The sequence below is a fragment of the Kogia breviceps genome, chromosome X (assembly GCF_026419965.1).
Source record: "Kogia breviceps isolate mKogBre1 chromosome X, mKogBre1 haplotype 1, whole genome shotgun sequence".
Taxonomy (NCBI): Eukaryota; Metazoa; Chordata; class Mammalia; order Artiodactyla; family Physeteridae; genus Kogia; species Kogia breviceps.
The window spans coordinates 38,833,916-38,856,713 of NC_081330.1; the positions used below are offsets into that span (position 1 = coordinate 38,833,916).

The 22,798-nt window shown below is 35.9% G+C and overlaps 1 protein-coding gene across 2 annotated transcripts in view; it reads right to left on the reverse strand.

Moving 5' to 3' along the window:
- RADX (RPA1 related single stranded DNA binding protein, X-linked) overlaps positions 1-22,798 on the reverse strand; it is a 67,610-nt gene that overhangs the window by 16,986 nt on the left and 27,826 nt on the right. For both annotated transcript variants that reach the window (XM_059051362.2, XM_067024020.1), the window contains 2 exons: positions 22,354-22,526; positions 9,333-9,406 (listed from right to left, as the gene is read on the reverse strand). In XM_059051362.2, coding sequence (XP_058907345.1) covers positions 9,333-9,406; positions 22,354-22,526 — 247 coding nt within the window. The remainder of the gene's footprint in view (positions 1-9,332; positions 9,407-22,353; positions 22,527-22,798) is intronic.

The window sequence follows — 22,798 nt, forward strand, 5'->3', positions numbered from 1 at the left end:
TTCAAAATAAACTTTTACTCCAAAATATTAAAAAGTAATATTATTTTTTCTGTTGCTGGAATTAACGAGATTTGTAATTATCTTCTTTATACTTTTTCTATATTTCCTAAATGCTCTTAAATAAACAAACATTCCTTTTATATTCAGTGACAAATTCAAGTTAAGTAAAATTCATGAGAATAATAACCTTTAGAGATTGGACCACCACTCACTACTGGTGGAATTTAAGCTTAAAATAAAATTTTGTTAATCTTTGCTGAAAGTATCCTGAACACACACAAAATACAGTCTATTTTTTGGATATAACTCTCTTTCAAAAGGACCGTTGATATGATATTCCTTTCAGATATAAATAACATATGGAAAACAAAGAAGGAACTAAATTGAAATGAAAGACCACTTCAACTCTTAATTATTCTCTATCATCAAGTCAGTTTATCATTTATGTACAATTTATCTAACATATTTAGTTTCTAAGGCAGAATATAATTTCCCTCTTACACATTATGACATTTACCCATTCATTCAATTCACTCAGCAAATAATTATTGAGCACCTATTATGTACCGAATACTGCACTAAGGAATTTGGTAAAATAATATTTTAATTAAATAATACACCCTGGGAACTAAAGACATAGAGAAGAATCAGAAAAAAATAGATGTTGGAACTTCTCACACCATCAGTTCTGCTAGCTAAGGCAAGCTGACAGCAACTCTGTTCCAGAGTTTAGCAAGGTTGTTGAATTGCTTCCTTGTAGGCTGCCTATGCCTTGACATTTATTATTTTCCTAGCATAAAACACCACACTGAGACAGAAGGGTGTTTCAACAGCAAGGTTTCAGTGTGGTTAATATATTACTTCTGTTTTTGAACTTTATTCCATATCCCCAGACTACTTTCTTGGTTTCTTAAACCGAGACAGAGACTGAAAATTTATTACGAGGTGAAATACTACATTGAATTTTTAGAGAAGATGAAGAGGTGAACTTCTTACCAGGTATTCAAAACACTGTGATATTACAAGAGTATTTTTTAAACTTAAAATTTAGTTGATGAACACACATAACTTCCTATAATAACGCTTGATAACAAATGAAAAGGATAAAAAATTTAATCACACATGAAAAGGAAAGGAATCAATAAAATCCAAGAGAAAAACTAAAAGTTAATAGGAGTAAAGTGAGGATTGGGCAATGATTTATCCTTTTTACTTTCTAGAAATGAATTTCCCTTACCCAAACTAATAAAAGTACATAACTAGATTAGCAATAAGTAGCTATTACAACCCAAGTTATAGTGAGAATTCCTGACTGATTTGTTCTAAAATAATGCATGCAAAGAACAAGTTATGGCCCATTCCAATCTTTAAAAATTAAGTAATTACATCCATTGCATAGGAAAAAAAATCCTATGATTGACACTGTCAGGAATAAGTCAGAATATTTTCTGTGCTTGTTTTCTTATTTGAGTGTTAAGAACTGGCAAGGTTTAATGTTTATATGAAAAGTTCTTCTGAAAAAATCATGCATTGTTTTTTAATTTAGTAACTTGGGACTGTAATTAACTATCCCAATTATATGTTCATAATTAATACAAATGGGTATGAAATCAGTACAAGAGATATTGGCAGTCACTGGTTGTGAATAGCAAGATTTCAAAGGCAATAATTAGGAAAGAGACAAAATACATCTAGAACTCAGGTTTTTGTAAAAATAAGATGGAAAATTATACACTAGAATTCTTTTATTTTTAGCTTGAATATTACTAAAATTACCAAATGAAAAACATTATTGTTTAGGTCTAATGCATAACTAAGATACAGGTTAATTACCTAGCAAAATTATATTTTTGTATATATCTAATTATATATCAGAATTATAGTGATCACCGTTATTTTAATGATTCATTTTACCCTTATTTCTGGTGAGAACAGATTTATGTTTTAATGAGGAAAAATTTCAGGAGAAGACCACATTTAGGTTTGGAGGTGAAAAAGGACATGGTATAAATGTATGTGTATAGGCATAGTGCTTTTGCTTCTTCACAAAATCTACTCTAAGCATTTCATTATGTGGGTAAGAGTGATAGGTAGGGGTGTATGGAGGCATGGGGGTGGGAGAGGAGCTATTTCCTTTGCCTCTTTCCCCCTTGCCTTCACCGACCCCATGCCGGTGCAAGATCTACAAGGCTAGAAAAAAAACAGAGTATTTCAATCAGTGATCAGGTCTATGCTTGGTAGCAAGTATATAATAGACTTTTTAAAGAATTGTGTAAGTCAGAGGCTACCTATAATGTCTTATGATCTCAGTAGTACTGTTAGTGTTTATTGTGAACTTTTCAATGTATGTCTTACTTACTTATCTAAGTTACCAGGTACAAACAATAGGATGTTAAACTTTGTAGTCTTCAAAATAACTAGCACAAACGACATAAACAAATTAGCTATATATTCACAAAATGAGTGGCTTTTGAATTTACAGACACAGTAATTTCCAAAGCTATCATGAAACATATCTGGAAATACATCAGTAACCATGTTAACACATATAGATATAATTCATTCATTAAAACTGCAGTATAATAAACAAGTGGGACTATATCAAACTAAAAAACTTCTGTATGGCAAAGGAAACCATCAACAAAATGAAAAGGCAACCTACAGAATGTGAGAAAATGATTGCAAATCATATATCTGATAAGGGGCTAATATCCAAATATATAAAGAACTCGTTCAACTTGATAACAAACAAACCAACAAATAAACAACTTGATTAAAAAGGGGGCAGAGGATCTGAATAGACATATTTCCAAAGAAGACATACAGATGGCTAACAAGTACATAAAAGAGATGTTCAACATCAGTATTAGGGAAATGCAAACCAAAACCATGAGATATCATCTCACACCTGTTAAAATGGATATTATCAAAAAGACAAGAAATAACAAGTGTTGGTGAGAATGTGGCAAAAAGCGAACCCTCATACACTGTTGGTAGGAATGTAAATTGGTGCAGCCACTACGGAGAACAGTATGGAGGTTCCTCAAAAAAGTAAAAATAGAACAACAATATGATCCAGCAATTCCACTACTGGGTATTTATCCAAAGAAATGAAAAACACTAACTCAAAAAGATACATACACCCCCCTTCAGGGCAGGGTGGTGGTGTGATGAATTGGGAGGTTGGGATTGACATATATACACTAATATGTATAAAATGGATAACTAATAAGAACATGCTTTAAAAAAATAAATACAATAAACATAATGGTTAAAAAATAACATTAAAAAAGATATATACACCCCCCTGTCCACTGTAGTATTATTTACAATAGCCAAGACCTGAAAACAACCTAAATGCCCATCAATGAAAGAATGGATAAAGAACAGGTGGTGTATATACAATGGAATATTATTCAGCCATGAAAACAATAAAATCTTGACATGGATGAAACTTGAGGACATTATGCTAAGTTAAATTAGTCAGACAGAGAAAGACAAATATTGTATCATCTCACTTACATGTGGAATAAAAAAAAGACAGACCCCCCCCCAAAAAAAAACAAGCTCATAGATACAGAGAACAGATTGGTGTTTGCCAGAGGTAGGGGTTTGGGAGGGGGTGGTAAAATGGGTCAAAAGGTACAAATTTCCAGTTATAAAATAAGTAAGTCATGGAGATGTAATGTACAGCATGGTGACTATAGTTAATATCATATTGCATATTTGAAACTTACTAAGAGAGTAGATCTTAAAAGTTTTCATCACAAGAAAAAAAATTTTTGTAACTGTATGGTGACGAATGTTAACTAGACTTATTGTGGGAATCATTTTGCTATATATACAAGTATCAAATCATTATGTTGCACACGTGAAATTAATATAATGTTACATGCTAATTATACCTCAATTTAAAAAAGAAAAAATAATGAATGTAAAAGAGTTTTCCTATTTTAAACAATGCTCCAATACTCATCTTAGAACATGTCTCCCAGTGTGCCCAACATATAGGTCACAAGATGTAACATTTTCAATAAATTAGGTCTTGTCAAATTGCTCTCAAAGGTAGTTGTATGTTTATCTAAGAAAGGGGGGGGCGTGATTCTTTCTCTCTGATATACACACATACCTTCTTAAATTATAAAACAAACAATGCAAAGACATACTATAGAATGAATTAAAAAGTTACCTATAATGGGAGAGAAGGAAGAGGATGCAGGGAACAGGGGTAGAAGCTAAACTTCTTTAAATATATATTTATACAACAACAGTTGAATACACATTCTTTTCAAAAATACATGAAATATCTCCAGGATGGACCATATGTTAGGCCACAAAATAAGCCTCAATAAATTTAAAAAGAATCACATAATACAAAGTATCTTTTCTGACCACAATAGAATGAAGCCAGAAATTAATAATAGAAGGAAAACTAGAGAATTCACAAATATGTGGAAATTAAACAACACATTATTAAGCAACTAATGGGTCAAATAAGAAGTCACAAGGGAAATTATAAAATACCTTGAGATGAGCAAAAATGAAAATACAACATAAAAAGTTATAAGATGCAGTGAAAGTGGTGATCTGAGCGAAATTTACAGCAGAAATACTAATATTTAAAAAAAGAACTATGGAGAACAGTATGGAGGTTCCTTAAAAAACTAAAAGTAGAACTACCATACGACCCAGCAATCCCACTACTGGGCATATACCATGAGAAAACCATAATTCAAAAAGAGTCATGTACCAAAATGTTCATTGCAGCTCTATTTACAATAGCCAGGAGATTGAAGCAACCTAAGTATCCATCGACAGATGAATGGATAAAGAAGATGTGTCCCATATATACAATGGAATGTTACTCAGCCATAAAAAGAAACGAAATTGAGTTATTTGTAGTGAGGTGGCTGGACCAAGAGACTGTCATACAGAGTGAAGTAAGTCAGAAAGAGAAAAATAAATACCATATGCTAACACATATATATATATGAAATCTAAAAAAAATGGTCATGTTAGGTAGGTTTATTCCTAGATATTTTATTCTTTTTGTTGCAATGGTAAATGGGAGTGTTGTCTTAATTTCATTCTCAGATTTTTCATCATTAGTGTATAAGAATGCCAGAGATTTCTGTGCATTAATTTTGTATCCTGCTACTTTACCAAATTCATTGATTAGTTCTAGTAGTTTTCTGGTAGCATCCTTAGTATTCTCTATGTATAGTATCATGTCATCTGCAAACAGTGACAGCTTTACTTCTTCTTTTCCTATTTGGATTCCTTTTATTTCTTTATTTTCTCTAATTGCTGTGGCTAGAACTTCCAAAACTAGGTTGAATAAGAGTGGTGAGAGTGGGCAACCTTGTCTTGTTCCTGATCTTAGTGGAAATGGTTTCAGTTTTTCACCATTGAGAACAATGCTGGCTGTGGGTTTGTCATATATTGCCTATCTTGAGAACGAAAAATGGAGCTGGAGGAATCAGGCTCCCTGACTTCAGACTATACTACAAGGCCACAGTAATCAAGACAGTATGGTACTGGCACAAAAACAGAAATATAGATCAATGGAACAGGATAGAAAGCCCAGAGATAAACCCACACACATATGGTCACCTTATCTTTGATAAAGGAGGGAAGGAAACACAGTGGAGAAAAGACAGCCTCTTCAATAAGTGGTGCTGGGAAAACTGGACAGCTACCTGTAGAAGTATGAAATTAGAACACTCCCTAACACCATACACAAAAAAAACTCAAAATGGGTTAAAGACCTAAATGTAAGGCCAGACACTATCAAACTCTTAGAGGAAAACATAGGCAGAACACTCTATGACATCAATCACAGCAAGATCCTTTTTGACCCATCTCCTAGAGAAATGGAAATAAAAAGAAAAATAAACAAATGGGATCTAATGAAACTTAAAAGCTTTTGCACAGCAAAGGATACCATAAACAAGACCAAAAGACAACCCTCAGAATGGGAGAAAATATTTGCAAATGAAGTAACTGACAAAGGATTAATATCCAAAATTTCTAAGCAACTCATGCAGCTCAATACCAAAAACCAAACAACCCAATCCAAAAATGGGCAGAAGAACTAAATAGACATTTCTCCAAAGAAGATATACAGATAGCCCACAAACACATGAAAGAATGCTCAACATCATTAATCCTTAGAGAAATGCAAATCAAAATTACAATGAGATATCATCTCACACCGGCCAGATTGGCCATCATCAAAAACTCTAGAAACAATAAATGCTGGAGAGGGTGTGGAGAAAAGGGAACACTCTTGCACTGTTGGTGGGAATGTAAAATGATACAGCCACTATGGAGAACAGTATGGAGGTTCCTTAAAAAACTACAAATAGAACTACCATATGACCCAGCAATCCCACTACTGGGCATATACCCTGAGAAAACCATAATTCAAAAAGAGTCATGTACCAAAATGTTTATTGCAGCTCTATTTACGACAGCCAGGACATGGAAGCAACCTAAGTGTCCATCAACAGATGAATGGATAAGGAAGATGTGGCACATATATACAATGGAATATTACTCAGCCATAAAAAGAAATGAAACTGAGTTATTTGTAATGAGGTGGATAGACCTGGAATCTATCATACAGAGTGAAGTAAGTCAGAAGGATAAAAACAAATACCGTATGCTAACACATATATATGGAATCTAAAAAAAAAAAATGTCATGAAGAGATTAGTGGTAGGATGGGAATAAAACACAGACCTACTAGAGCATGGACTTGAGGATATGGGGAGGGGGAAGGGTAAGCTGTGACGATGTGAGAGAGTGGCAGGGACATATACAAACTACCAAATGTAAATTAGATAGCTAGTGGGAAGCTGCAGCATAGCACAGGGAGTTCACCTCTGTGCTTTATGACCACCTAGAGGGGTGGGATAGGGAGGGTGGGAGGGAGGGTGACAAAAGAGTGAAGAGTTATGGGAACATATGTATATGTATAACTGATTCACTTTGTTGTAAAGGAGAAACTAACACACTATTATAAAACAGTTATACTCAAATAAAGATGTTAAAAAAAAATGGTCATGAAGAACCTAGGGGCAAGACAGGAATAAAGACACAGACCTACTAGAGAATGGACTTGAGGATATGGGGAGGGGGAAGGGTAAGCTGGGACAAAGTGAGAGAGCGGCATGGACATATATACACTACCAAATGTAAAATAGATAGCTAGTGGGAAGCAGCTGCATAGCACAGGGAGATCAGCTTGGTGCTTTGTAGCCACCTAGAGGGGTGGGATAGGGAGGGTGGGAGGGAGGGAGACACAAGAGGGAAGAGATATGGGGACATATGTATATGTATAACTGATTCACTTTGTTATAAAGCAGAAGCTAACACACCACTGAAAAGCAATTATACTCCAATAAAGATGTTAAAAAAAGAAACATCTCATTCAATAATGTAACATTAAACTTTGAGGAACTAGAAAAAGAGAAAACTAAACCCAAAGTTAAGAAAAAGAAGTAATTATGCTTAGAGTAAATATAAATGAAATAGAGAATAGAAAAAAATAATAGAATCTAAGAAACCAAAAGCTTGTCCACTGACCTTCTCCCCAAGGAGAGAAGATATAAAAACTAAATGCAGAAATGAAAATGTGATTTATTACAGAAATAAAAATGATTATAATAGAATACTATGAACACTCATACACCAACAAATTAGAAAACCTAGATGAAACAAATTCCTAAAAGCAAAGAAATTACCTAAACTCACTAAAAAAGGAAAGAACATCTCCACAGACCGATAACAAGAGATTCAAAAGGTAATTAAGAAACCTATTCCAAATATAATAGCAACTAAAAGAATAAAATACCTAGGAATAACTTTAAGCAAGGAGGTGAATGACTTGTGTACTGAACACTACAAAACATTGTTGAAATAAATTAAAGAATGTCTAAAAATGAACAGAAGGAAATCCCATGTTCATGGACTAGAAGAGTTAATATTATTAAGATGCCAATACTATCCAAAACAATCTGCAGACTCAATGCAATCCCTATCAAAATCTCAAAAGCCTATTTTGCAAAAATGGTAAAATGGATCCTTAAATTCATATGGAATTACAAGGAGTCCCAAATGCTAAAGCAATCTTGAACAAGAAGAACAATGTTGGAGGACTCATACACCCCAATTTCAAAACTTGATACAAAGCTACAGTAATCAAAACATTGTGATACTGACATAGGGCCATACATATAGACCAGTGGAATAGAATTTGATGTTTAATAAGGGTTCTAATTCAATGCAGTGGGTACTAAGTCAATTCAATTTTTCCTACCCATTGCCCAGGGAATACAGGAAGCTCCTTGATACTTCCCCATGTTGATGGGAATAATTTATCTGGCCCTTAATAACCTTCCAATTTTATATTAGTTCTACTTCACATGTAAGAGGCCTGTGGTCTGGACTCTTTTCCATGGCGTTATTACACCTCAGCCTATGATCATTTAGGCCTCTATCTAGTTCTGAAATACCCAAGAGCAGTTTTAGTTTTAGTTTCTACTCACCACTAAATTTAAATTCTTTTGTTTCTGCCACTTAGGGATTTTTCACTCTTGCTTTCAGCTTGGTTATATATTTCAATTATAATGATCTTCCCCTTATTTTCTATCTTTTATTTTTTTGGGGGTATAGTCCAGATCCCTTTGTGGGTTCTTAATCTGTCGGACTGACTAGAAGTCAATCCCCAAATAAGAGTAACTCAAAAAGCAAGAAGGATCTAAAGTGCTAAAAAGTCTAGAGAGATGACCCCTTATAACATCTGATTTAAACAAAACCACTCTAAAGATACCCTACCAGAACTAAATTGTGTCATGAAATCACTTCACAAAGGAACCCAAATATTCAAACCAGTCAGCCTAACAGCAAAGAAAGGAACTACAACTATCTTTTAAGCTTTACCTATATTTATTGTCAAACAAAAATTAAACTTCCTACTTTATTATTCTTCTGTTAATTCAAAATAGTACATTTGAAGAAATGTACTACCAAAGAAACAACTTAATAAGAGCTTAATATAAACAAGTTTATTTATATTTACTTGCACATTGGTGATGATACCAAATTGTTCTAAATTTGGGACTAGTACTTTTGACAAGGACTTAAGCTAATATAAAAAATAGAAACAAAAATAACTAGCTACATATAGTTTAATACAAGTACTTATATTATGCTAGTGGCAGGCATGACCCAAAAATGCAGAATCAAATCAAACAGCAATCTGTATATAACAGTGTTCCATAAAGACTTTATAAATCATCACCGTCATCATTGTCAAAGCAACATACGTTGGAAGGTGCTTGGCATGCCTAGATTATTTCCTTTTGCTTGTGCAGAAGTTTCTGGCTGAGGCACAGGAATTCTACAAAAGATTTTTAAAAAGATAACAAATAGTTAACAAATAGTTATAAAAAGAGACTTGAATGGGAAAAAACGAATTGGTTCCATTCAGAGTTTATTCTAATTCAATACAATTAGAAAATTTAGTTTAATTTCTTAATGTAATGCATTAGGAATTTAAGGAAAACACATTCAAATTATGAACAAATATCCATACTAACATAATTCAAATACTGCAACAGATTTAAATGTTCTCTTAAGGAGTATTACACAAAAGAAAGTATTCAACTTTATTAAATGTCAACTAAAGATGGATATATATTTCATTCACTATGATAGGAATTTAAAAATTTGTCCAATGGCCTATTTTCACCTTTGCTTTGTTCAAATATTCTGGAAAACTATTTGGCCTAACTCTCCAACTTCATTTCAGAGTTTTCTATAAGCCCCACGCTGGTTCAAACCTTCGTGTTTTTCTTTCAGCCAAGAAAAAACCTATGCTCCTTTTCCTTTGCCTAGTTAACTCCTCTTCCTCTTTTAACATTTAGCTCAGGCATTATTTCCTATAAGAAGCCAACCTTGATCTCTAGTCAAACTTTATCATAGCATTCATCACACTGTATTAAAATTACTAGTTTTTCAATCTGTCTCTTCTACCAGTTTCTACCATAAACTCTACAAAAATATAGACTTTATTTTTTTTGTATCTCAACAGAATATCCACTCTATATCCTGTTATATAAAAATATATATATATATCCAGTTATATAAATATCTCCAGTTATATAAAAATAACTGTTTATTGAACTGAAAAAAAAAAGTGAAAAGGGAAGCATCTTATTTTGAAGCTGAGGAGAGAAGCTTGCACTTATAATAAAGACTTCCTTCTTACATACTTTCAGTATATTTCTATGATGAGCATTTTCTTTTGTTGTATTCTCCAAACTAAAAGCATAAAGCAAAATAGAAGTGTCATGTTGTAGAATGCCACATAATATTGCTCAACTTATTTTATCAATAGATTTGTCTCTTATAATAGTATTCTTTATTTTACTAATGAGTTATTAATGAATACAAAGAACTAGCTTTCAAGAAATGAAGACTGCATCCATTTCAATATAAAACTCCAGCAAATAAAAACACATTTTATAGTTGTAATTTTAACTTTTTTTCTGAGTATTGAAAAATGGTATTTCTAGAAATTAGTAAATTGAAAAACATCAACTCTGGGAGATATTTAAATAAATAAAAAATAGTTAAATTACATGTATTTTGAGATCATTAAACAGTATGTATATACTTTTAAATACATGGTGTTATAAAGTGATTTTTTTTTAATCTGAAATAAATTAGAAGAAATAGTTTTCCAAACTCTAACAGCATCATTATATTGTATAGAATTTTTTTTAAGTGGCTTAGGGAATTTTTATTGGAATATACAATCATTCATTTGTATGCCTTAAGTGTCTTAACGGTGAGGGGCTTCATAACAGAAGTGGAGGTATACAATGTCTACGGGTATCAACTGAGGAAACTGGAAAAAAAAAGAGATGAAAAATGAAAATATAAGAAATAAAAGGATACCTGAGGAAAGAAAGGGAAAAGACGGCTAAAAGAAGAGACAATAACATTACATATGATGGATAGTGGCCAAATATTATAAAAATTGTCAGAGGCAATAAGCTGTACTCTAACTTTTCCCTTTTCACCAACTTATTGACCTTAGATAAAAGTCATATAGATTGTATTGTATGCCATGCCCTCATCTATATAACAGTATTATAGTTAATATTATTGTAGTCTTTCCTATAATACCTTCTGCTTTTTCTTAGAAGGAGACATTGCTAACGATTTTTAAGGATTCAGACAAACCTGGTATGGTTCATTTTCTATATTTATGGAGTAAATATTACCAACAGAATACAAAGACTAAGTTTTAATGTCCCATTGTTATATTTTATTTCTCAGTGCTAACTTTTGAATGAGTTGATGTATTTTGACTACATTTTACTATCTAACATAGAGCACCACGGTTCACTACCTACCATTTGGATTAAAATGTTCTTTGATACAACCTCTTAAATGGTCATATTTATTACTATCATAAATTGTACAAATGGAAACCAACCAACAGGTAATAAAGATATTGGAGTCAGCAAGCCAGGATTTAAAATACAATGATGTGCCAATGGAGTAACATGCCCAGATTCCACAAGGAGAGGGCATAGAAGCTCCATGTTCCCTCTCAGACCTTTCTCTATGTGTCTCCATTTGGCTATTCCTGATCTGTATTCTTTACAATAAAACTGTGATTGTAAGTATGGTGTTTTCCTGAGTTCTTTGCATCATTCTAGTAAGCTATTGACTCTGAGGGGCACATGGGAACTCCTGAATTTGTAGCCACTTGGTTGGAAGTGAGGGTGGCCTGGGGACCAGCTGAACTGTGGCTAGCATCTGAAGTAAGGTCAATCTCATGGAGGACTAAGCCCTTAAGAGTCTGATGTTAAGTCTGGGTAGTTAGTATTAGAAATGAATCACAGTATAGCTAATTGGGTTGGAAACCCAACAAGAGCTCAATGAACCTAACTGATAGGTTTAATAGCAGATTGGACACAGTGAAAAAGTAAATGGAGTGACAGGTCCAAACTGAAACATGGAATCAAAAACAAAAATGAAATATGTATATGAATAAAAAAGAATGCAGTGTAAGAAACTTGTTGGTCACAGTTAGAAATGCTAACATATGTGAAATAGGAATCATGGAAAGAGAGGAAATAATGAGGAAGAAAATATATTTGAAGAGATAATGGCAGATGGTTTTCCAAAACTGATGAAAGATATCAATACACAGATTCAAGAAGCTCAGTAGTATAAAACAAAGAAAACCACTCTTTGGCACATCATATTTAAACAGTTGAAAATCACAGAGAAAATCTTAAAAGCACTCAGAGAAAAAGGATGCAATATCCTTAAAGGAGCAATTAGAAGACATTAGCCTGATTCTTTTTTTTTTTTTTTTTTTGCGGTATGCGGGCCTCTCACTGCTGTGGTCTCTCCCATTGCAGAGCACAGGCTCCGGACGTGCTGGCTCAGCGGCCATAGCTCACGGGCCCAGCCGCTCCGTGGCATGTGGGATCTTCCTGGACCGGGGCACAAACCCGTGTCCCCTGCATCGGCAGGCAGACTCTCAACCACTGTGCCACCAGGGAAGCCCCTAGCCTGATTCTTAATAGAAACAATGAAAGCAATAAAACAGTAGAATCAGACTTTTAAAAAAATCTGCAACCTAGTGAAAATATCCTTTTAGAAGTAAAGCTGAAATAAAGATGCTTTTTTTTTTTTTTTTTGGCCGTATGCGGGCCTCTCACTGCTGTGGCCTCTCCCATTGCAGAGCACAGGCTCCGGACGCACAGGCCCAGCGGCCACGGCTCACGGGCCTAGCCGCTCCGCGGCATGTGGGATCCTCCCGAACCGGGGCATGAACCCGCGTCCCCTGCATCGGCAGGCGGACTCTCAACCACTGCGCCACCAGGAAAGCCCTAAAGATGCTTTTAAACAAACAGAAAGAGAGAATATATCATCAGGAAGCTGTACTGAAATAAATGCTGGGAGGAATTCTTCAGTCAGAAGGAAAATGATCCCAGAGAGAAGCATAAAAATACAAGTAGGAATGAAGAGAACCAAAAACAGTGTGGTTAAATATAACTGAAAGCTAACCATATAAGAAAAACTATACTAATAATGTCCTACAGAATTTAAAATATATGTAGAATTAAAATACAAGGCAAAAATAATGAAAATGGAGACAAATGTAATTGAAGTGTTCTAAGGATTTAGCATTATCAGGAAATGGTAAAATAATTTGTATTTAACTGCAATAAGTCAAGTGTTCAGGTTGTAATTTATAGCGTGACCACTGAAGAATATATACCTATCAAATTAAAAGAGGGGAAATTGAATAATTAAAACTATTTGATTAAGCAAATAGTATAAAAATTGATATAAGCCCCAAATACATATCTTCTTCAACTTATGATGGGGTTAAATCCCAATAAACCCACTGTAAGTTGAAAATACTGTAACTTAAGAATGAATTTAATTCACTTAACCTATCAAACATCATAGCTTAGCCTCACCTACCTTAAACATGCTCAGAACACTTACAAAAATAGCCTACAGTTTGGCAAAATCACCAAACACAAAGCTAATGTTATAATAAAGTGTTGCATATCTCATGTAATTTATTGAATACTGTATTGAAAGTGAAAAACAGAATGGTTGTCTGGGTACAGAATGATTTTAAGTGTATCAGTTGTTTACCCTTGTGATTGCATGACTGACTGGGAGCTGTGGCTCACTGTCACTGCCCCACATCACAGGAGAGTATAGTACTGCATATCACTAGCCTGGGAAAAGATCAAAATTCGGAAATTAAAGTATGGTTTCTACTGAATGTGTATTGCTTTCGTATCATTGTAAAGTTGAAAAATCATAAGTTGAACCATCATAAGTTGGGGACCATCTGTATCATTAACTCCATTAAAAGTGAATGGAGGGCTTCCCTGGTGGTGCAGTGGTTGAGAATCCGCCTGCCGATGCAGGAGACACGGGTTCGTGCCCTGGTCCGGGAAGATCCCACGTGCCGCGGAGCGGCTAAGCCCGTGAGCCATGGCCGCGGAGCCTGTGCGTCCGGAGCCTGTGCTCCGCAACGGGAGAGGCCACAACAGTGAGAGGCCCGCATACCGCAAAAAAAAAAAAAAAAAAAAAAAAAAAAGTGAATGGAGAGTGATATCAGCATCATGGCAAAGGGAGACACTCTCTTTGTCTCTCTCCTTCTATCTACTATCAGTAAAACATTCACGACTCAACAAAAGTGCCTCTGCCCAGCACACCAGGACACTGGAGAATTCCACATATCTGTACACCTAAAGGTGGGTGGACTAGAACACACAGAGGAGGTGGAACTTGGGGAACAGTGGAGGTGGTACCTGCAGTCCTGGTCCCCCAGCCATGGCAATTGAACCTGTAGTCCCAGAAAACCCAGTAGCGACAGGAGAGGCAGTGAATACAACTCTGGCCTCCTGGCTGCAGTGGTGCCCACAGCCACAGATAACTGGGCAGCAGTGGCAGTAGGGTCCAGGACCCTGTCTCTCCAGCTATGGAGGTGCCCATGACTCTCTCTCCTTGCCCCCTGCTTACAGCGGCAGAGTCCTCAAACCTGACAATACTAAACACAGCAGAGGTTCCTGTTCCACCTGAACTATCCCCCATCCTGCAGTGGGAGTGCCTGCAACTCAGGAGGTCCTAAACATAGCAGAATTGTCCACCATCCTGGTGCGCCAGGCAGTGACACCAGCCACACCAGCAGCAGCATGGCACCAACGACACTGGAGGCATAAGCAGCGACAACTAGGGCACTGGCTGATACCTCTGACGGAGGCAGTAGAAAGTGGAAAGTGCTGACTTTCAAACATAACCAGAGGCAGCTCAGGTAAGAGAAACCAAAAACTTGTGGTATAGCACCACCTACTGGAAGATAAAAGAAGGGCCTAACCTGCTGAATTGTTAGAAACAAGAAAACAAAAGCTTTACCTAAAGAAGAAAGGTGTTTGCCACTTGAAATAAGCTAGCAGAGGAACAACTCATCAAGCACTATGAAGAACCACAGTAACACTGTACCACAAAAAGAAAATGACAATTCTCCAGAAACCAAACTGAAAATCACAGAATATTGTGTTCTAACTGATAGAAAATTCAAAATGGCTATTATAAAACTCAATAAGCTACAAGAAAACTCAGAAAGTTCAATGAGTTCAGAAATAAAATTAATGAACAAAAGGAATACTTTACCAAAGAGACTGAAACTAAAACGAACCAATCAGAAATTCTGGAGCTGAAGAACTCAGTAAACAAGTTGAAGAATGCATTACAAAGCACTGGGAATAGAGCAGACCACATGCAAGAAAGAATTAGTGAGCTTGAAGACAGAAATATAGAAATGATACAAGTAGAAGAGGAAAGAGAATTAATATATATTTTTTAATGAGTAAATTCTATGAGAACTAGCTGACCCTTTTAGGAAGGGCAATAGTAGGGTAATGGACATCCCAGAAGGATAAGAGAGGGAGAAGGGAGCAGAGAGTTTATTTAAAGAAATAATAGCTGAAAATTTCCCAAGTCTGGGAAAGGAAGTAGATATACAAGTCCATGAAGCTAAGAGAAAACCTAATTGCCTCAATGCAAAAAAGACCTTCTCCAAGACCCCTTATACTAAAACTGCCAAGAGTCAATGACACAGAAAGAATTTTAAAGGCAGGGGGAAAATGATGGTAACCCACAAAGGAACCCACATTAGGCTATCAGCAGATTTCTTAGCAGAAACTCCACAGGTCAGTGGAGGGAGTTGAATGACATTCTCAAAATACTGAAAGATAAAAACTGTCACCCAAGAATACTCTATCCAGCAAAGTTATCATTCAGATATGAAGGAGAAATAAAGTTTCCCAAACAAAGCTGAGGGAGCTCATTAACACTAGATCTGCCTTATGAGAAATGTTGAAAGGAACTCTTCTACCAGAAACAAAAAGGCAAAAAAGGACACAAAACTTTGAGTAAGGTAATAAATAGACAGAATCAGAAAACTGTAACTCTATATCAGAATAGGTTTTTTGTTTTTGTTTTTTTAAATTTTTTAGGTTTAGGCCATGTCTCATGGCACGTGGGATCTTAGCTCCCTGACCAGGGATTGCACCCGTGCCCCCTGTGTTGGGAGCGCAGAGTCTTAACCACTGGACTACCAGGGAAGTCCCCAGAATAGGTTTTTTAACGTTTTATTATAGCATAAAGGTGAAAGGGGAAAAAAGAAGAAAACATAACTATAGCTATTTCAATTTGGTAACAAACTCACAACATAAAGAGGGGTAACTTGAGAAACAAAAACATGAACAGGGATGAGGAAACGGATGTAACTTATATAGGTAAATGAAGATAAGATGCTATCAGCAGAAAAGGAACTATTTTATCTATGAAATGTTGTATACAAACCTAATACATAAAACATAAATCTAAAGCAGAGACACAGGCTTCCCTGGTGGTGCAGTGGTTGGGAGTCCGCCTGCCGATGCAGGGGACATGGGTTCATGCCCCGGTCCGGGAAGATCCCACATGCCGCGGAGCGGCTGGGCCTGTGAGCCATGGCCACTGAGCCTGCGCGTCCGGAGCCTGTGCTCCGCAACGGGAAAGGCCACAACAGTGAGAGGCCCGCGTACCACAAAAAACAAAACAAACAAACAAAAAGACTAAAGCAGAGACACAAAACATAAAAAAGAGGAAACTGAGAAAAACATCATAGAAAATCACTGAACCAAAATGGTAGATTGAAATACAAGGAAAAAGAAATAATGGAGATATAGAGCAACCAGAAAACAAAAGAATAAATCACAGTACTAAGTCCTCATCTATCAATAATCACCCTAAATGTAAATGGGTTGAATTCATGAGGCAAAAGACAGAGTGGCTGGATGGATTAAAAAACAAGACACAATTATATGCTGCCTCCAGGAGACTCATCTTGGCTCTAAGGACAAACATAAACTCAAAGTAAAGGAATGGAAGATGATTCTTCAAGCAAATTGCAGCCAAAAGAAAGCAGGTATAGCCACACTCACATCAGACAAAATAGACTTCAAGCCAAAACAGGTAACAATAGACAATGGACAGTATATAATGATAAAGTGGACAATTCATCAAGAAGACATAATGGTGATTAATATATATGCACCTAACATTAGGACCACCAAAATACAGAAAGCAATTATCAACAAATTTAAAAGGAGAAATTGACAGCAACACAATAATAGTAGGGAACTTTAACATCCCACTTAACATCAATGGATAGATCATTCGGACAGAAAGTCAACAAGAAAACAGTAGCCTTAACTGAAATATCAGACCAGATGGATTTGATAGATTTGTATAGAACATTCCATCCAAATGCTGCAGAAAACACATTTTTCTCAAGTGCATGGGAAACTTTCTCAAGGACAGACCATATATTGGAACCCAAAACAACTCTCAATAAATTTTAAAAGATTTGAAATTATATCTTTTCGTAAGTATCTTTTCTGATCAAAATAGTATGAAACTAGAAACCAACTACAAGAAGAAAGCTAAAAAAATCACAAATGTGTGGATACTGAACAACATGCTAATGAACAACTATTGGGTCAGTGATGAAATCAAAGGAGAAATCAAAAAATACCTGACAACAAATCCAAATGAAAATTCAACAAAGCAAAATCTAAGGGATGCGGCAAAAGTGGTACTAAGATGGAAGTTTACAGCAATACAGGCTTACCTCAAGAAACAAGAAAAATACCAAATAAATAATTTAACCCTACATCTAGAGGAAGTAGAAAAAGAAGAACAAATGAAGCCCAAAGTCAGTAGATGGAAGGAAGTAATAAAGATCAGAGCAGAAATAAATGAAATAGAGACTAAAAACAAAAATCAATAGAAAAGATCAACCCAACAGAGCCAGTTCTCTGAAAAGATAAACAAAATTGAGAAACATTTAGCCAGACTAAGAAAAAAAGAGAAGACTCTGATAAATAAAATAAAAAATGGAAGAGGAGGGACTTCCCTGGTGATGCAATGATTAAGAATCATTGCAGGGGACATGGGTTTGATCCCTGGTCTGGGAAGATCCCATATGCCGCGGAGCAACTAAGCCCGTGTGCCACAACTACTGAGCCTGCGTTCCAGAGCCCGTGCTCTGCAACAAGAGAAGCCACCACATGAGAAGCCCACTCACTGCAATGAAGAGTAGCCCCCGCTCGCCACAACTAGAGAAAGCCCGTGCACAGCAACAAAGACCCAAGGCAGCCAAAATAAATAAAAATAAATTTTAAAAAAATGGAAGAGGAGAAATAACAACAGATACCACAGAAATACTAAGGCTTATAAGAGAATATTACGAAACAGTTATATGCCAACAAATTGAACAACCCAGAAGAAATGGACAAGTTCTTAGAATCATACAACCTTCCAAGACTGAATCAAGAAGAAATAGAAAATCTGAATAGACTGATCACTAGTAAAGTGATTGAAACAGTAATCAAAAACCTCCCCCCAAAACAAAAATCCAGGACCAGACAGCTTCACAGGTGAATTCTATCAAACATTCAAAGAGGATTTAATACTTATCCTTCTCAAACTCTTCCAAAAAATTGAAGAGGAGGGAACACTTCCTAATTTTAAATGTCCATATCACCTAAAGCAATTTACAGATTCACTGCCATCCCTATCAAAATCCCAAAGGCATTTTTCACATAAATAGAGCAAAGAATTCTAAAAGTTATTTGGGAACCAAAACAGACCGCGAATAACCAAAGCAATCATGAGAAAAAAGAACAAAGCTGGAGGTATCATACTTCCTGATTTCAAACTATATTACACAGCTATAATAATCAAAACAGCATGGTATTTGTAGAAAAACTGATATATAAATCAATGAAATAGAATTGAGATAGCAGAAATAAACTCATACATAAATGAACAATTAATTTATAACAAAGGAGCAAAAGTATATACAGTGGGGGAAGGGATCTCTTCAATAAATGGTGTTGGGAAAACTGGACAGCCACGTGCAAAAAAAATGAAAATGGACCATAATCTCACACCACACACAAAAATCAACACAAAATGGGTAAGTGAATTGAATTTAGGCCCTGAGACCATAAAACTCCTAGAAGACGACATTGGCAGTACGTTCTTTGACATCGGTCTTAGCATTATCTTTCTAGGTAGGTCTCCTCAGGGAAGGGAAACAAAACCAAAAATAAATACAATTGGGACTACATCAAACTAAAAAGCTTCTGCACAGCAAAGGAAACCATTAATAAAATGAAAAGACAACCTACCAAATGAGAGAAGATATTTGCAAATCACATATCCCATAAAGGGTTAATATCCAAAATATATTAAAAAACTAATACAACTCAGCCTCAAAAAACCAAACAATCCAATTAAAAAATGGGCAGAGGACATGAATAGATATTGTTCCAAAGAAAACATACAGGTGGCCAACAGGCACATGAAAAGATGTTCAACATCACTAATTATCAGGGAAATGCAAATGAAAGCCACAGTGAGATATCACCTCACACCTTCACACCTGTCAGAATGGCTATTATCAAAAAGACAACAAATAACAAGTGTTGGTGAGGATGTGGAGAAAAGGGAACACTCCTACATTATTGGTCAGAATGTAAATTGGTGCAGGCACTATGGAAAACAGTATGGAGATTCCTCAAAAAATTAACAGAACTACTGTATGATCCAGCTAGCTCACTTCTAGGTATTTATCAAAAGAATACGAAAACACTAATTTGAAAAGATATATGCACCCCTATGTTCTCAGCAGCATTATTTGCAGTAGCCAAGATATGGAAACAACCTAAGTGCCCATCAACAGATGGATGGATAAAGATGTGATATATACAATGGAATACTCCTCAGCCATAAAAAAGATGAAATCTTGTCATTTGTGACAACATGGATGGACCCTGAGGTTATTATGCTAAGTGGAATAAGTCAGACTGGGAAAGACAAATACTGTATGATCTCTCTTATCCATAGAATAAAAAAAAGAGAGGCAAAAATGTTTATTTTTTGTAATTCCCCTTTTTAAACTCACATTCAATTAGTCCATGCTGAGCATGGCAGATAAGAGAGCTTCTGTTATGAGTTGAATTATGTCTCCTCAAAATTCATGTTGAAGTCCTAACCACATCTCCTCAAAATTCATGTTGAAGTCCTAACCACCAGTACCTCGGAATGTGACCTTATTTAGATATAGGGTCACTGAAGATGTAATTAGGTAAGATGAGGTCATGTTGGATTAGGGTGGGCCCCTAGTCCAACATGACTGATGTCCTTATCAAAAGGGGAAATTTGGACACAGATACAGATTGGAGTGATGTTTCTACAAGCCAAGGAAAGCCAAAGATGGCTAGCAAACCACCAGATGCTAGGGCTGAGGCATGGGGCAGATTCTTCCTCACAGCCCACAAAAGGATTCCACCCTGCTGACAGTATAAGCCAAACAGTTTCTGGTACTTTGTTACAGCAGCCCTAGAAAATTAATAGATTTTGGTACCAGGAAGTGGTGTGCTGCTGTAACAAATACATAAAAACGTGGAAGTGGCTTGGAATTGGTTATTAAGTGCAGGCTGGAAGAGTTTTGAGGTGCATAACAGAAAAAAGCCTAAATAGCCTTGAAGAGAATGTTGGTAGAAGTATGGATTTTGAAGGAGACTCTGTTGAGGACTCAGAAAGAAAAGAGCTGTAGAGAAAGTTTCTGTAGTCTTAGAGAATACACTCATCGTCATGAACAGAACTAGATACATTAATGTAAAAGGTGCTTCTGGTGAGGTCTCAGACAGAAATAAGGAATGTGTTATTGGAAACTGGATGAAAGATAATCCTTGATATAAAGTGGCAGAGGACATGGCTGAACTGTGTTCTGTTGGATGGAAAGTGAAACTTGTATGTGATGAACTTGCATATTTGGATGAAGAGATTTCTAAGCAAAGTATTGAAGGCACAGCCTGGTTTCTCCTTGCTGCTTATAGTAACATATGAAAGGGGAGAGAAAAGTTGAAAAAGGAATTGTTAAGAAAAAAAGAACCAGAATTTCAATACTTGGAAAATTCTAAGTCTATCCATATTGCAAAACATAAGAAAGCTTGCTTTGGAAAGAACACTAAAGGCATTGCTAGATAACCATTTGCCCAAGAGACTGTGATTTGTGGATCCAGTCAACCATCTCAGTAGGCATGCTGTTAGCTTTGACTGAAAGAAACATAGGTGGGAAGAAATGAAGGAATGCAATTCCATCGGATGTCTGGGATTCTACAGTCAGGAAATGAGCTGCTAGAGATAACCAGCTGTGATCAAGTATTATTCTTCAAGAAAAGGGAAAAAGACCCTGAGGGTGAGGCCATTTCCTCAGTTCTAGAGGGCAGGGCCACCTTCCCAGTTCCAGAGTGCAAGACCACCATTCAGTGCCAAGGGGGTGGGGCTGCCATCCCAGTGGGCCCAGAGGACACAGTATTCTGCCAGGGAGGATAATTCTGGGGCCTTAATGCCAAATGGAATTTGCCTCATTAGGTTTCAACAAGGTTTCTGTGACCCATAACACCCTTATTTCCAGTTTCTCCCTTTTGAAATGGGAATACCTGTCCTATGTCTGTCCCACCATTGTATTTTGGACAGAATGAAACATGTCTAGTTTCATGGGTTCATAGATGGAAAAGAATTTTGCCCCAGGATGAATTACCCTGCATCTCATCCATACATGATTTACATGATATTTAGGACTTAAGAGTTGATGTTGGTATAGATTAAGACTTTTGGGGATGTTGTGATGGGATGAATGTATTTTGCATGTGAGAAGGACATGAATTTTTAGAGGGCAGACTGTTATGGATTGAATTATGTCCCCACCAAATATCACTCTGACTACCAATATGTAACCAATTACGTCTTCAATGACCCTAAGAATATGACTTTATTTGGTTGTAATTGCTTTAGATGAGTTCATACTAAAGTAGACCAGTACTCCAGATTGGGTCCCTAATCCAGTATGGCTGGTGTCCTTAAAGAAAAATTTGGACACATATACACACAAGGAGAATGCCATGTGAAGATGAAGGCAGAGATTGGGGTGATACTTCCATAAGCCAAGGAATGCTAAAGATTGCCACTAAACCACTAGAAGCTAGGGGAAATGCATGGAACAGATTCTTCCTCATAGCCCTCAGAGGGAACCCACCCTGCCTATATCTTGGTCTTGGACTTTGGCAGCCCTAGAAAACTAATACAACTTCTAGTAGAATTGCTCATTTTACAGGATATAAACAAATTAAAAAGTATATGCCATGTATATACTTAATACAAATGACTTACGGTTTGGCACATGGCCCTTGTAGAGTTCTTTTTTTCTTGGGAGGGCTCAAACTTGCAGATGTAGTATGACAACGCTGAGAACTCACAGGACCATCATCTTGAGGTTTTCCATCTCTTTCTTGACTTTGACTTTCTCTTCTAGCTGCTTGGGATGTTGAGGGTCGGTTAACATTCTAAAACCAAAAATTTGAAGAAAACGTTTAAAACTGATTCACAAAAATTATTTCTCTCTTAAAAGAATCTATAATTTTAGTTTACCCATTTTTCATAACTTAAGATTGTGACAAAACTTTGCAATCGTAACAATGCTTTTATAAAGTTGATTTATCTTAATCTATCTGCTATTAAAATATTTTAATAAGATAAAAGTCCTTATATTAGTATAACTGTAAAGTTGGATTAGATGCTTATTTCCATAAGAACAGTAATCTTAGAAATAACTTTT